The sequence below is a fragment of the Mauremys mutica genome, chromosome 11, assembly GCF_020497125.1.
Source record: "Mauremys mutica isolate MM-2020 ecotype Southern chromosome 11, ASM2049712v1, whole genome shotgun sequence".
Classification (NCBI taxonomy): domain Eukaryota; kingdom Metazoa; phylum Chordata; order Testudines; family Geoemydidae; genus Mauremys; species Mauremys mutica.
Window position 1 is genome coordinate 44,105,152 of NC_059082.1, and position 17,223 is coordinate 44,122,374.

The window sequence follows — 17,223 nt, forward strand, 5'->3', positions numbered from 1 at the left end:
CAATGCTCACTACTCCCAATAAAACAGATGAACATTTCTTGATGGCCAGTCAGGATCAGGTCCATCTGGGGGACTTCAGTTTCTGCCTGGTGTCATTGGCAGAATGTTGAGGTCTGGCAGCTCTGTTCTTGGGGCTGTATCCTGGAGTTGGTTCCCAAAGAACTTCCTTTTGGACCCCAGTTTATATAGTGAAAATTGAGGCCTGCTTAGCTGTACCTTAACCAATCATTATACTAAAATTTTACTAACCAATGCTAATATATTGTAACAAAATTTTCTAACCAATCCTACCCCGCCACCTTAATTGATTTATACCTAGCAAAATTAATTATGTAACAGTCAGAAACAATCAAAGAACCAGACAGAGCTCATACAGACAAACAATAGAGAAGTGGGGACCATAATGACAAAACAATAAAGAAATGAGAATTTCACAACCACAACTATTGATAAGTGATTTCTTGACAGGCAGGATGTTATCAAACTAAGTTTTCTTTAACCATCTTAAGTTCTGTTTCTTTATCTGATGATAGTGGATACCATTAGGACAGGGTGTCCTTCTTAACAGCCTCATATTACATTGTTGTAATGCAAATTATATGGAATGTGAGGATGTGACTTCCTGCTTCTCAGCTAATGGCTGCTGCTCTTTTAATCTGGCTGCAGATGAAGGCCTTAGGCTTTAGGCCTTGCAATATGTCTACAAAGGCCTTATCCTCACAGCTAAGGTATGAAAATACATAGTTAAGGCACCCAAATCTTAGCTCCATCCTGTAGCGTTGCATTGAATTAACCATACAGTTATGATTAGTTTATAATGTTCGTAGTCCCAGGTTAAAAAGAAGTTTCATTTTCCCCCACATGTTAGAGCAGAGTTAAGGTTGTTTTGTTATAAAGAATAATGGGGAAAACAATTATTAATTCTTTATCTATACGCACACAATATGGAAAGTTTGAAGAATCTGTTATTCTGTAACACTATTCAGGACAAAAATAATCTGACCCAGGGAACTAAATTTCTTAAAGGAAATTTCAGTTTATTTTTAACTCATAAATTAATTTGTAAATTGGAGTAAGTGCTGTAATTTTGGGGAGGGATACACGGTATTCGTCATATGAAACAAAGTGGGTGAATCCCTACTTCACGTGCAAAATTCAACTCAGCCTTAACTATAGAACCAACCAACCAATGCTTCCATAATAAGATGCTGCAAGTGTATTATATACAATACTTGTCTGTATATACATGTAAATGTTCACTTTTAAGGTACTGTATACTTAATCTAGTATACTGTGGAAGTGTGGTCTACTTTTCATATAACTTACTTTCATTGATTCTGGCATATACATAGTAGTATACAGCAGTACAAGATACCCATATATGTGACACACTTTGGGTATTCACTCAGACCAGTAAGGGGTTGTGTCACTGCCTGCCCTGTAGTCCTGGGTACTTCTGAGCTGTGCAGCTGTGGCTCAGCATCCTGACACCAGCAGCCTCCTTACAGGATGATGGCCTCACCCTGCCTTCCATCATCCTGGTTACTCCTTGCAGGGTGACGGCAACAGTCTCCTCCAGACCATCTCCTCTGCAGTGCTCAGCCCGTCTCACGGCAGCACTCACAAACCGTATTAAGTTCTCTGGTCCATTTAAAAAGACTGCATAGCACTAGTTTGGCTGAGGATTTTATTCTTCAGCTTGAAACACTGTACTGAGATGATTGTGTAATAAACCAAGATTAACAAAGAGCAGATATTTAAGTAATACTAAGTAGAGGGAATTGGGATATAAATGGTTAAACAAAAAAAACGCTTCTAAGAGTAAACCATAACTTAAGAAACTAGAACCTTTTGTTCAGAGTAGTTTTCTCACCACAGAGCTCAAAGCACCTAGTTTCGTTGTCTCTTCAGGTGAAAGACATCAATATGGTTCTCTGCTTATATCCTCAACATTTATCTGTGTTTTCAGTCAGGAAGCCCTTCTGGGGGCTCAGCTTACTGACGCCATGTTAATTTTTGCAGTCTTCTCCCCCTGTCATGATAATTATATGGCTATCTCCCAACTGTCTTATCTGATGGCTTTGTTTATCTTTTATGTAAATGTACTTCCATTGTCTATCTTTGCTTAATTTACATTAGAGACACGTTCCTTTGTGTAGAATGGGTAACTTAAGCCCTACCTGCCAACATATTTTTAGAATGTATTTCCAGCACATATTTACAATTTTTCATATATCACCCATGCATACACAACTCAATACTATTAATGATCAGCGCATTACCAGTTTGCATATCATACCTTACATGACACCTTTTAAATACAGATTATGACAAGAATGATTTGGGGCACACTAAGACACTGCTAGATACCAGGGAGTCCCCTGCTTTCTGGCACTGGAATGCTCTTAGAGTCACAATGTGCAACTAAGGTTATGGAAAAAATAATATATTTGAAATATAGTCTGTGATGGTGTAACTGTATCGTAATGTGTATGCACAAGCAGGCAGAGTTGTGTAATAATGTCTGTCCTTGATTTTTTGTTTACTCATTTTTGAGTGCTTAACCATGCAACCATAATGTTCTAGTAACATAGATGTAAAGAAGACAAATGGATTGGAATCAAAGCAACTGGGAAGCATTAATATACATTTTTAATTGTTCGTTTGAAATATTTAGTTGTCTACTGAAAATCTCCCTTAGGATAAGAAAAGCCCTTTTACAGATAGACATGGGATGGACTTAGCTGTTGGTGCTAATTCAATAAAATGATTTATAACCAAATAATTCAAACAGTCAGAGTGAACCAGATTTAGTTCTCTCCACTTTTGTAAGCAGTTCTAATTACAATTTTGGCTGGGTCACTTTTATCCATGAGAGGAAGACGATAGTTTTCTTTCAGGGAGTTAATCCCCCAGTTTCTAAATAGGCAAATTGGTCAGAAGATCTCTGACATGCTCTTTTCTTATCCCAATCTGTATCCCTTCCCTTTATTGTCAATGGTAACTTCACTAGTACTCTGGTCACGTTATTTTTTTGTGATAAAACTGAGGCAAAGTAGGCTTTAGGAGCTCTGCCTTCCTATCATCTTCTGTTCTCGGCTCATCTTCTCCATTGAGCAGCGGACCAACAGCGTGCTTGATCTTTCTCTTTTGTCTGACATATTTGAAGAACATCTTCCTGCTATCTCTAACATTTCTTGCCAGCTGTAACTCATTCTTTGACTTGGCTTTCCTGATTTTGTCCCTACATGCTTGTACTATTCCCATGTGTACTTCCTCAGTGACATGACCTTCCGTCCATTTCCTGTATGTATCCCTTTTAGTTTTTAGATAGCTAAAAAACTCCTTGTGCAGCCACATTGGCCTCCCGTGGCTCTTCTTATCTTTCCTCTGTGTCAGAATAGCTTCATATTGAGCCTATAGTATTACTTCTTTAAAGAACTGTCAGCCCCTTTTGACTTCTTTTCTTCCTAATTGGTCTTTTCATGGCACCTTGCCTACAATTTCTCTGAGTCAATTGAAGTCTGCCTTTCTGAGTTCAGTGTCCTTGTTTTGCTGGTCTCATGTCCTCCTTTCCATAGGATCTTGAATTCTATCAGATCATGATCACATCCTCCCAAGTTCCCAACCAACCTCATGTTTGCAACTAATTCATCCCTGTTGGTCAAAACCAGATCCAAAATAGGTAACTCCCTGGTTGTTTCCTCAAATTTCTGAATTGGAAAGTTGTCCCCTACACATGCTAATAATTTGCAGGATTTGCAGTGTTATGTTTTGCTGCAATAATCTTCAGGGAAATAGATATCAGGGAAAGTTAAAATCCACCATTAATACTAGCTCGTGTGTGTTAGCTAATCTTGTTACCTGCTTGTAGAATGACTTATCTACTTCCTCTTCCTGATTTGGTGGTCTATAATAGACCCCCACCATAATATTGCTACAGTTCTTTTCCCTTGTTATCCTCACCCAGAGACTCTCAATAAGTCTTTTGCTCACTTCCCATTGGACCTCAGAGCATGCATATTCATTCTTGATTGTATAGCGCAACACCTCCTCAAGGAAAACTGGCATAGCAGCAGCACCGCTGAGAAGGATCTGGGAGTTGTGGTGGACCAAAACCTCAGCATGAGTCAGCAATGTAATGCTGTTGCAAAAAAACCAAATGCAATTTTTGTTTGCATTAACAGAAGCATAGCATGCAAGTCACGGGAGGTGATAGTACCACTCTGGAGTGCTGTGTCCAGTTTTGGTCACCAATGTATAGAAAGGATGTAGAGAAACTGGAAAGGATCTAGAGGTGAGCGACAAAGATGGTCAAAGGGATGGAATGAAAGTCATACAAGCAAAGGTTGAAGGAACTGGATATGTTTAATTTGGAAAAGAGGAGATTAATGGGGGATATGATAATGGTCTTCAGATATGTGAAAGGCTGCAACAAAAAAAATGAAGAAAAGTTATTCTGTTTTGCCATAGAGAGCAGGACAAGAGGCAGTGGGTTCAAACTACAGCAGACGCAGGTGTCAACAACCCTGCCATGGTCACCAAAAGGGGATTCCTCCAGCACAGAAGGGCAGTTCAGCCCCTTGCCAAGACCCCACCAGTGCGATTAGGCACATGAATCTGCATCTATGTCTATGTCACAGCCTTGGTAACACAACCAGTGGCCAGTGCAGTGGCCTTATCGGAGTGCATGGGGCATGCTGGTGATGATGATGTCCCCTTCGCACCGCTCATCTACTGTCACCTCAGAGCAACGCTGGTGGCACCAGGCTCGGTGCATGAGACCCGCTTGGAGGTCAGAGTAGAGGAGACAGCGCCCACCCCAAAACCTTCCTCTCCCACCGGGGATGATGCCTCGTCATCATCCTCATCCCCATATGAGGCGGTCACAGGATTCTTGAGGACCAGCCTGCCAAATGGAGGTGGAGGAGATGGCCAAGCAGGTGGACATTTTGTTCAGTGTCCTCTCAGCCTCTTCCCTGGCACGTGTTGCACTACCAGTGCATGACGGGGTCCTGAAAATTGCCAAAGCCCTCTGGCAGACCCGGTCGTCCATCCCTCCCACCTCCAAAATGACCAAAAAGAAGTACCTCCTCCCGGCCAAAGGGTTCGAGTACCTTTATACCCACTGGTTGTCCCTGCAGCTAACAAAAAGGACAAGCAGGGGCACACTAGTTCAACTCCCAAAAATAAAGAGACCAAAAGACTGGACCTTTCTGGGAGAAAAATTTATTCAACAGCCAGCCTGAAATTCCGGGTGGTGAACTATCAGGCCCTCTTGGGCAGGTACAATTTTAACTTATGGGACTCCCTCCATAAGTTCAAGGAGTCCTTCCTACAGAGTCTGGCCCAGGAATTCAGCAACCTGGTGGAGGAGGGCACCACGGTGGCTAGGTGCTCCCTCCAAATGGTGTGGGACGCAGTGGACAAGGCAGGTAGGGTGGTCACGGTGGCAGTGGTTATGAGGTGCAGCTTTTGGCTTCAGACTGCCATCCTGTCCCTAGAGATGCAGACCTCTATCCAGGACCTCCATTTTGATGGGAATGGTTTCTTTTCAGTGCAGACTGATGTGAGGCTGCGTGGATTAAAGGACACTCGGGCCACCCTTCGCTCGCTGGACATGCATACTCTGCAGTCTGCATGGAAGCAGGTCCGGCTGACCCTGCCGCCAAGGTCTTGGCAGCCCCATCGGGGGTCTGCAAGGAGAAAGGATAGAGACAAGAGCTTTAGTTGCTGCCGCCTTTCCTCCTCCCACTCTCCCAGGCAGCCGGGGCCAGGTGAGCATCCCGGGGTCCAGAAGTGCTCATTTTGAAGGTGCGCTTGAGAGCGATGCCCCAATCAATTCTCTGGATCCACCTTGTTCTTTCCTCAACCATCTTCATCCCTATCGTTTGGCCTGGTCACGGGTCACCTTGGACCGCTGAGTGCTGGACATAGACTCTTGGTGTTAAACCCTGCAGTTTTTGGCTGCCCCTCCCTCCCACCCCTATCTTTCCTGTCCCTCTTCAAGGACCCTTCTCATGAGCAACTCCTCCTCCCTGGCATCATTCCCATCTGGGATCCAGGAGACTGGTACGCTGCCCTCCACTTGAAGGACACTTTTTTCCATATTCCAAGGTCACAGACATTTCCTCTGTTTCATAGTGCGTGGACGCCATTTTCATTTCACAGCGCTGCCCTTTGGCCTCTCATCAGCGCCGAGGGTGTTACAAAATGTGTCGCCAGTTGCTGCTTACCTGAGATGTTGAGGGGTCCAGGTCTTCCAGTATCTCGACGACTAGCTCATCAAGGGCAGGTCTCAGGAACAAGTGCAGAGGAGCCTTGATCTGGTGCGTTCCACCTGCTGTGACCTGGGCCTGTTAATAAATGAGAAAAAAATCCACCTTAATGCCCGTCCAGCAAATAAAGTTAATTGGGGCGGTTCTTGACTCCACGAGAGCCAGAGCCTTTCTTCCAGAAGCGTGTTTTCAGGCCATGTTAGACCTAATATCCCATGTAAAGAACCGCCTGCTCACCATTGCTCACACCTGTCTGCGGTTGTTGGACCACATGGCCGCATGTACATACATGGCCAGCCATGCTCGGCTCCATCTCTGGCCTCTGCAAGCATGGCTGGCGTCAGTCTATATCTCCAACAGTTATGACCTAGACCATCCTGGCAGCAGAGCCAGTGGCCAGTGCAATGGTCTTACTGGAATGCCTCGGTTATGCCAATGCCCCCATCACACCAATCGTCAGTTGCTGCATCAGACAAGTATCAGACGACACCGACAGCACCAGGCTCTGTGCGTGAAGTGCAAGCAGACGCTGGGGTGGAAGGCCCACCCCGAGACCCTCTTCCCCCACAGGGGGTGATGCCCCAGGCCCTCCCCCAGTGGTCCAGTCATCCTCTTCCTCTCCAGATGAGGTTGTGGCGAGGCCCTCTCATGCCAGCCCACCGGATGACTTTAAGGAGCACCAAGCCCAGCTCCGAAGGGTGGCCTCTAGCCTAGGCCTATTGGTGGAAGAGATGGTGGAGCAATCAGACACTGTTTAAAGTGCTGTCCACATCCACCCCTGCATGTGTCACACTCCCAGTGCACAAGGGGTCCTAAAGATTGCAAAAGCCTTCTGACAAACCCCGTCCTCAATCCCACCCACTTCCCAGAAGACTGAAAAGAAGTATTTCATCCCAGCCAAGGGGTTCGAATACTTGTACACTCACCCGCCCCGGTGTCATTGGTTGTTTCTGCGGCCAATGAGAAAGCCAAGCAAGGGCAATCTAGTTTCACCCCAAAAAACAAGGAGGCCGAGAAACTGGACCTTTTCGGGAGGAAAATTTATTCCACGGCCAGTCTCCAGTTCAGAGTCACGAACCATCAGGCTCTTTTGGGGAAATATAACTTTAACTTATGGGATTCCCTCCGTAAGTTTAAGGACTCCATGCCCCAGCATGTGGCCCAAGAATTCAGGGAGGGTCCAACAGCATCTCAGTGTTCCCTCCGAATAGCATGAAATGTGACTGATTCGGTGGCCAGCGGTGGTTGCCTCAGCAGTGGTCAGACCGCAGGCCTGTCCCAGGAGATGCAGTCCTTGATCCAGGATCTCCTGTTTGATGGGGTTTGGACTCTTTGCAAAGCAAATGGATGCAAGGCTCCACAGACTGAAGGACACTCGAGCCACCCTCTACTCACTGGGGTTGTATATGCCTCAGTCAGTGAGGAAGCAATTCTGGCTGCCTCTGCCGCCAAGGCCTTGGCACTCTCGACAGGGGTCTACAAGGAGAAGGGATAGGGACACTAGTTTTAGTCTTCACCACTCTTCCTTCTCCCATTCCCCTGTACAACTTGGCCCAGCAAAACACCAAGGGGGCCAGAAGTGTGAATTTTGAGGGTGCGCTCGAGAGCAACACCACAGTCAACTTCCTGGATCCGCCCCATCCTTACCTCAACCGTCTCTGTCCCTATCGTTTGGCCTGGTCATAGGTTACCTTGGATTGTTGGGTGCTAGAAATTGTATCACTGGGCTACACCATCCAATTGTCAGCCATCCCCCCCTCTTTCCATTCCCTCTTCAGGGACCTTTCTCACAAGCAACTCCTGTTTCAGGAGGTAGACAACCTCCTACAACTGGGGGCGGTGGAGGAGGCCCCTCAGGAAATGAGGGGGAAAGGTTTCTACTCCTGCTATTTCTTGATCCCAAAGGCAAAAGGGGGCCTAAGACCCATTCCTCACCTACAGCGACTCGACAAGTACTTCAAGAATTCGAAGTTCCGCATGGTTTCACTGGCCTCCATTATCCCCTCCCTGGATCTAGGAGACTGGTACGCCGCTCTCTACTTGAAAGACGCTTATTTTCATATTTTCATCTTCCAAGGACACAGACAGTTACTCCGTTTTATGGTGGGCCTCTCTTCGCCCCTATGGGTATTTACAAAATGCATGGCCCTGGTAGCCACTTACCTGAGGTCCTGGGAGGTCCAGGTCTATCCTTATCTTGACAATTGGTTCATCAAGGGCAGGTTGCAGGATCAAGTGCAGAACAGTCTCCAGCTGATGCGTTCCACCTGTTGCAACCTGGCCTGTTAGTGAACAAAAAGAAATCAACCCTCATACCAGTGCAACAAATAGAGTTTATTAGGGTGATCCTCAATGCCATGCGGGCCACAGCCTTCCTTCCAGAGGCCTGTTTCCAAGCCATGTCAAACGTGATCTCCCATGTAAGGGGCCACCTGCTCATCAGCGCCTGCACTTGCCTACGGTTGCTAGGCCACGCGGTAGTCTCTGCTTACGTGGCCCGTCATGTCTGATTTCATCTCTGCCCACTGCAGGCGTGGCTGACGTCGGTCTACATCCCCAACAGGCACGACCTAGACCTGGTAGTCAAGGTGCCGGACCACATCCGGTCATCACTGGCATGTTGGTTAGACCCCGCATCGGTGTTTTTTTAAAGATCTGGAGCATCTCTACTTGCAAGTCCGGGATCTCCTCCCTCCCTGGGATCTGAATCTGATGCTGTCAAATCTCATGCGGCTCTTTGAGCCTTTGGCTTCCTGCTCTCTCCTGCTTCTCTCCTGGAAGAGTTTGTTTGTGGTTGCAATAGCGTTGGCCCTGTCCAAGATCAGGGCACTTACTTCAGAACCACCCTATATGGTCTTCTACAAGGATAAGGTCCAGTTGTGACTGCACCTAGCATTTCTGCCAAAGGTTGTTTGCCAGTTTCATACTGGCCAGGACATATACTTATCCGTCGTCTTTCCAAAACCTCATTCGTCAGATAAGGAGCACAAGCTACACACCCTGGATGTCAGGAGAGTGCTGGCTGTCCACGTAGATAAAATGAAGCCATTCTGTAAGTCAACACAGTTGTTCGTTGTGGTGGCAGAAAGGATGAAACATTGCCTGGTTTCTGCTCAGAGGGTTTCATCTTGGATCATGGCCTGCATCTGCCACTGCTATGAGCTGGCGAAGGTGCCTCTGCCAGCGATCGTGATGGCACACTCGACTAAGGCACAAGCATCGTCAGCGGCCTTCCTGGCACAGGTACCAATCCAAGAGATCTGTAGGTCCACTAACTGGTCATCTGTCCATCTGTCATTATGCGCTTACCCAGCAAGCTTGAGGCGCTGGCTTTGGTAGAGCAGTGCTGCAAGATGCAAGACTGTGAACTCTGAGCCCACCTCCAAGGACACTGCTTGTGAGTCATCTAGAATGAAATCAACATGAGCAATCACTCGAAGAAGAAAAAACGATTACCTTCAAGATGTGTTGCTCGTGTCCATTCCATTACTCGCCCTCCTTCCCCTCTTGGAGTTGTCAGCAAGAAGGAACTGAGAGGGCATAGGGCCGGCGGCACCTGATATACCAACGCATGAGCATGGCACTTCATGGGGGTACCACAGCCAGCCCTCCGGATACCACAAAGTCAAAAATCTTCGATGACTGCACACATGGGCGTGCACAAACCTAGAATTGAATGGACATAAGCAACACATCTTGAAGAACAATGGTTACGAAAAGATGGGTAACTATCTTGTCTGTTTCACTACCTAACTCAGTATTTTTTAAGAATGGGATATGATTGCCAATCATAAAGAAAATGAAGAGCATTTTTTTCAGTTCTGAAAGCCAAGAGTTTCTCCCTGAAGAGTAACCTTTATTCTGGAAGGTGATAAGAGTGATAACTTGCTTCTGTCCAAACCTGAATTTTCTGGGGTACTTGTGATATTTCCAGTTGTGTTGAGCTTTTGAGGGTCTGCTAGTTAATGAGCTGTGTCTATCAATAATGGCTAGGTGGATTAAAACATCAGTAACTATACACAGTCTATGAGAGAACAGACAGCTGCTCAGAATGTTGGCTATTTTAATCATGCTGTTTAAAATGTAGTTTTATTGCCTTTTTTTCAAAAGTCTTGAGCGCTTGCAGCTCTCATTGACCCCAGTGGGAGATGGGGTTATTCCAACAGCTCTGAAAATCAGGCCATTATTTTTTATCTCTTATGACTCTGTGAAGATCTTTCTGATCCCATCAACCCTTAGTTTCTATAAATATGATTACTTTTACTTCTGTTAATGTTTTATCTCTGTTCTGTACCACTTGTTCCTGTATTCCACACATAATTGCCTCAGCTGAGCATAGAAAGTGCAAATACTTTGAATGTGCTCTACACAAAGACAGCAAGATCAACATATTATAATTACTTAAGGATGTATTTTTCATCCCTTTTAAAGTGTATGGAAGTGGTTTACAAATGTTAAAGCATTTGTTGAAAATTTAAGTGCCTTTGCAGATTTCTACCTCAAAAATGAAATTTTCACAGTGACACAAAGAATGGAATAATTTTTTATTGTTTTGGAGGAAGAGAGGGAAGAAAGTATTAGTGTCTGAGGTTCTTTGATTTTGCTCCATCTGTTACACCAGCTGGGCTGATATTTCTGTGTTCTTCAAAGCAAGTTCTGTTTTGGCATGAATGGAGAGCAGGTACATTCAGAATATCTCTCTGAAATGCAGTATAAAAAGCTCCAGCATATAATGTACCTTTGCAGTAGAACTCCTTTTGAAATCAGAAGTTGCTCTGTGGTCTGCAGGGTTTGCAAATAATGAGATTAAAAAATGAGGTTTTCTGTCATTTGAGACAATACCATATCTCTCAATCTGCCAATTAGTGAAATGGAGTTCAGGTATTCTGAAACTGAGGTAGTGTGGAAGAGGGTGGAAAATTACTGGTACATATTATCTCTCCTTTACATGAGTTTTATGCTTATGTCAGGGAAGTGACATCTATATAAAACTGGTGTAATGGAGTGGAGTTTGATTCTCTGTTGGTAGAATGTGCCTGTAGACGAGCGCTTTGTTGTTCGTGGTACAACTTTGCTGGAGACCACTCTTTCACACACCAGTGCCCTTTTATTTCCCAGTACTGTCCCACCACCACGTATATACAGCTATATACAATGCAATACCAGTCAGGTAGCCCCTTAGGGAACAGCTTGCTCTTACAGCAGCTGGGTGCAACAGGCCCTCACTCCTCACTTTCCTGTTCCTCCCTCCTACTTCCTTCCTGCCAGCTTTATAGGCCTTCCTCTCAGCAGGCTCACAGGTGATTGCTCTCAGGCTCCTTTCATGAGCCACACCCTGCCAGCTCCAGCCAGTTCCCCTTGATGGTAGCTATGCTAGCAGGTTCTGAACTAACAGGGGCTGGCTCAGTGCCTCTTAAGCCAGCACCCTGTTACAACCTAAAAGTCTATGCACAATATGTAGGGATAAGTTTGCAGAAGGGTGGACTTCCATTGTGGACACAACTTGTGCCTGCAAAATGTACAGTAATATTAATGGGTTTGTTCAGTTACCCAGAATACCTGTTTTAAGGAAGATTTCAGGGTTGATTGCTTTTTGGGTTTGCCTCAGTACGTTTAGCAATGTAAAATGTAATAGTTACGTTTGATGAATTTACACTAGTTTCATGTTTACGTTTCAGTTCAACTTCCTGGTCCAGCACCGAACATTCGAGCATATGCTAATTCACCCACTTCAATTACTGTCACATGGGACACACCGTTGTCGGGCAATGGTGAAATCCAGAACTACAAGCTCTATTACATGGAAAAGGGGACAGATAATGAACAGGTATGATACCTATATCTCTCTGGACAGAATATAATGCCAGTTTATTCAGCCATATATCCAGTAACAATACTTTCTAGTTATAACACTTTTCCTCTGAGTTTCTCAAAACATCCTGCCAATCATTTGACTGGCAGTTTGGATAATGCCAGCATATTAAGGGATAAACTAGGGAGCTATAGAAACTGAGGGTATGTCTATACTACGAAATTAGGTCGAATTTATAGAAGTCGTTTTTTTAGAAATTGTTTTTATACAGTCGATTGTGTGTGTCCCCACACAAAATGCTCTAAGTGCATTAAGTCGGCGGACTGCGTCCACAGTACCGAGGCTAGCGTCGACTTCCGGAGCATTGCACTGTGGGTAGCTATCCCACAGTCCCCGCAGTCTCCGCCGCCCATTGGAATTCTGGGTTGAGATCCCAATGCCTGATGGGGCATGTCGTCAGGCCCCCTCTCCCTCCATGAAAGCAACAGCAGACAATCATTTCACGCCTTTTTTCCTGGGTTACCTGTGCAGACGCCATACCACGGCAAACATGGAGCCCGCTCAGCTCACCGTCACCGTATGTCTCCTGGGTGCTGGCAGACGTGGTACTGCATTGCTACACAGCAGCAGCTCATTGCCTTTTGGCAGCAGACAGTGCATTACGATTGGTAGCCATCGTCGTCGTACTCCTGGGTGCTCTTTTAGCCAAACTCGGTGAGGTCGGTCAGAGGCGCCTGGGCAGACATGGGAGTGACTCAGCCAGGTTATTCCCATCTTCTGCCGAGCACCCAGGAGATGACAATGGCTAGCAGTCATACTGCACCGTCTGTTGCCAGCCTACGATGTAAAAGATAGGTGGTGTGGATCAAAACAAGAAATTGACCCGGCAATGTGCACATCATGCTGATGAGCTCTGCATGGTCACTGTGCTGATCAGCTCTCCACGCTGGCCAAACAGGAAATGAAATTCAAAAGTTTGCGGGCCTTTTCCTGTCTACCTGGCCAGTGCATCTGAGTTGAGAGCGCTGTCCAGAGCGGTCACAATGGAGCACTCTGGGATAGCTCCCGGAGGCCAATACCGTCGAATTGCATCCACACTACCCCAAATTTGACCCGGCAAGGCCAATTTCAGTGCTAATCCCCTCGTCGGAGGTAGAGTAAAGAAATTGATTTAAAGAGCCCTTTAAGTAAAAAAAAAGGGCTTCGTCGTGTGGACGGGTCCAGGCTTAAATTGAGGTAATGCTGCTAAATTCGACCTAAAATTATAATGTAGACCAGGCCTCAGTGTCCCTCTGAACAGAGGAACTGTGAGTTTTATAGTAGTATGGGGTTCATGAAGTATGAACATAACGGAATTAAGGCAGTATTCTATGTTCTAACTCATCTTATATAGCAACAAACTGATACGTGACTTGTTCAGGCCTGATCTACACATAAAAGTTGCACAAGTTAAACTAAAATTAGTTTAAAAATAAATTAGTTAAACTGATGTAAACTCCTATGGATTTTCTTATCAGTTTACAACTGACTTGTGCTGGTTTAGCTTTTACCAAGGCAAGATGAATCAACATAATCCAATTACATGTCAATATGTGTGTTCATACTGGAGTTTGCATGGTTTTAACCAAATTGCTCATTTTAAAACTGATTTTAGGTAAGCTGCACCAGCCTTTACATAGACAACGCCCCAAGTTAGCGAACATGTATGAAGAAATATTTATGGAAGGGCAAGGTTGGATCTGAGTGGGTACTCAGAAAGTTTAAAGGAGACCTAAATACAAAAAGCCTCTCTGAGTTTTGGATTTATTTCAGCAGTTCTGGTTTAACCACAATAACAGTAACTTAACAAGAACAGGAGTACTTGTGGCACCTTAAAGACTAACAAATTTATTTTAGCATGAGCTTTCGTGAGCTGCAGCTCACTTCTTTGGATGCATAGAATGGAACACACAGACAAGGGATATTTATACATACAGAGAACATGAAAAGGTGGAAGTATGCATACCAACAGGCAGAGTCTAATCAATTGAGATGAGCTATCGTCAGCAGGAGGAAAAAAAACTTTTTGAAGTGATAATTAAGATGGCCCATAGAAGGTGTGAGGAGAACTTAACATAGGGAAATAGATTCAATTGGTGTAATGACCCAACCATTCCCAGTCTTTGTTTAGGCCACAGTTAATAGTATCTAGTTTGCATATTAATTCAAGTTCAGCAGTTTCTCTTTGGAGTCTGTTTTTGAAGCTGAACTTAAACTTTAAAATTTGTTAGTCTTTAAGGTGCCACAAGTACTCCTGTTCTTTTTGCGGATACAGACTAACACAGCTGCTACTCTGAAACCAGTAACTTAACAGAAGTCTCTGGCTCCATTCCCTCCACAAAGCTTTACATGTATCTCATATATCTAATTCCTGAACTGACTGAGTCCTTGTTGGGAATTCATATGAAAATGTATCTCCAGGCTCTTTGTCCCACAGAGCCCTTCTCTAAGAGCCACCACTGCAGTGGGAAACATCAAGGATGCAGTACTCTCCAGTGGGCACCAAAAGGCTCATGCACTATCAAAAGGGAATGTGTTCTGGGAGTACTTAAGAGCCAAGTCATTGAGCTTGCTAAGAAGTATTGGAAACACAGTGAGGATCTTAAGTTTAGCAATATTAACTCAGACTATGTCAAGGGGGCTTGCTAAGTTTGTAGACAGACTCGTTCCTCTTTTACAAGAGATGGAAACAGCTAATTTAATTGGTGGCTTTAATGTGATCCCTAATCTTTCCATTGCTTGAGTTCTGCGGCTAGTATTTTGGAGGAAGTGAGTGGGATTCTCTTAAGTGACTAAACTTTGTTGATTATTAGTTGGGCTGCAGGCTTGTTATGCTGGGTAAAAAAGCCATAGATAGTCAGTATTTCCCATTTGTCTATTAATTTTTGTGTGTGTCTGGGACTCACCCTACAGTGGTGGCTCCTATCCCACCCACAGGGCTGAGCACAGCTCGCTACTCCAGGTGTTGCAGCCCAGTGAGCAGGGTCACAGTACTGGTTAGGTTTGGCCCAGCTGCCCTTCCATCATAATGGGGCGGGGGCCAAACCTGAGCAGCATTGTGACCCAACACACCAGGTTGCAGCGCTTGCCTGGAGCCAGGCCTGTTAGCATGTCAGCATTGCTTTAGGGATTGAGTCATATGTATCTTTGTTCGTGAACAGGATGTTGATGTTGGAGGTCACTCCTACAGCATTAATGGATTAAAGAAATATACCGAGTACAGCTTCCGAGTGGTAGCCTACAATAAACACGGTCCTGGAGTCTCTACCCAAGATGTTGTTGTGCAAACTCTGTCAGATGGTGAGTTACTTTATTCCAGTTTTTTTGTGGAAATCATTTGGTGATCTCTTTCGATTAAATGGATTTTTAGCCAAATAGACCTGCAAGAGTTTCTTGCAACACATTGCCCTGTATCATGATGTGGTTGCAGCATACGCTCACGCATGCTGACTGGACCTCTTTGAGATTGTTGGAAGTGGGTGGAAGGTGATTACTATGCCTGCAAAAGCATTTGCTTTTCTAATAATCAAGCAATTATTTCCCTAATATTCACATCGTGGGCTAACACTTGTACAACATATCTAGATCAAAAATACGGAGAGAATACTACTGAAGCTGGTAACTCCAAATTTTTAATTTTTTTTTTTTATTTCTGTAATTTACTGTATGTAAGCAGATTTTTCACTTTAAGAGAGTTTTCATCAACCCCAGCATAAATACTTGCACTGGAATGATTAAGTCCTACTAGTCTTAAATTTAAAAGATGCTTCTTTGTAGTGGCACATACAGCACAGCTATGATAAATTAATGATTTCTTTGATGTTTCATATTTGTTCTTACATTTTCCCATTTTTTCTTCTCCTTTTTTCCCTTTAATAATTCACCTGCTAAGTTTGCTAGCCGATGGGAAAAAACACTGTATTTTTCATCTGGTTCCCATGTGGATATTTTTAAATCAGAAGTATTTATTGTTAAAAGCAGGCGATTGTTACAGTATTTCAGGCAAGCCAATCGGAAAGGGAAGTAAATTTGGCTATATTAAAAAAAAATTGTAGAGTGGCCACTATTAACACTGCCTTTTACCTGTAATGGTTAGCTCTAAAATATGCTTGTAATTATTAATTCTTTATTGCCCTTCAGATACTTCTTCCCTTTTTCAGGTTTCCCCCACACACACACTATTCGCAAGTAGGCTCCACTTGCAGAAAATTTTCAGTTTTTGTTTTCTTCTTCTTAATCTGTTTTCGTCCTTGTGAAAGAGTGCAGGACTTAATCCTCACCTGTGCTGAGCTCACATTCAGGGAGAAGCCTGCCCTTCTGCCTCCCCTATGCTGAGTCTTGTCAGTCTCTAGCATAAATTACGGTAGCCGTAGGAGGGTTCCCAATTGATGCTATCTGGAATGGTTCCCTAGGAACTATTCTGCCAGCTAAGTATCACTAGAGTTCAGCATGCTCTGATCCCAACCTATATAGCCTTGTTATGCTGCAGCCTCACCCTAGCCCCTTACACTATGCTGGCTCTTCGCTTCTGTGCCAGGAGAACACTCAGCTATCCATTTGGGATAACTTTATGTGAGTTTTGCACCACTGAATCAGTGCAGAGGGGACATAACAGAGTCTAAGGCTCTCTAATATATCCTTTGCTTCATTTTCTCACAGCCTAATTGTAAATGTCATGATACCAAAGTTGCTACTGTTTAACTAAAACAACAAGGAGTCCGGTGGCACCTTAAAGTCTAACAGATTTTTTTGGTCATAAGCTTTCGTGGGTAAAAAACCCACTTCTTCAGATGCATCTACCCCTGAAAGCTTATGCCCAAATAAATCTGTCAGTCTTTAAGGTGCCACCAGACTCCTTGTTGTTTTTGTTGATACAGACTAACACAGCTACCCCCAATACTGTTTAACTAAACAGTTTAACAAAGAATTTATCATTTTCCACCACTAAACAGATCTGAGCTACTTTGTAGCCAGTTTTCCTTTGGCAGGATGTCATGATATAAAGAATAGGGCCAAAATTTCAAATTTGAGTGCCCAAAATTAGGAACCTAAGTAAATGTCTTGATTTTAAAAGATGCTGAGCAATCATCTCTT

General features: G+C 44.3%; 1 protein-coding gene and 1 long non-coding RNA gene across 9 annotated transcripts in view; one reads left to right on the forward strand and one right to left on the reverse strand.

The window, feature by feature from the left end:
* NEO1 (neogenin 1) overlaps positions 1–17,223 on the forward strand; it is a 553,761-nt gene that overhangs the window by 451,632 nt on the left and 84,906 nt on the right. For all 8 annotated transcript variants that reach the window (XM_044979726.1, XM_044979730.1, XM_044979728.1 and 5 more), the window contains 2 exons: positions 11,957–12,105; positions 15,291–15,429. In XM_044979726.1, the coding sequence (XP_044835661.1) occupies positions 11,957–12,105; positions 15,291–15,429 (288 nt within the window). The remainder of the gene's footprint in view (positions 1–11,956; positions 12,106–15,290; positions 15,430–17,223) is intronic.
* On the reverse strand, positions 5,288–15,168 carry LOC123344023. Its single transcript, XR_006572433.1, has 3 exons — positions 15,036–15,168; positions 6,237–6,356; positions 5,288–5,696 (listed from the first exon to the last, which is right to left on the reverse strand). It is a non-coding gene; the product is annotated as an uncharacterized LOC123344023 (long non-coding RNA).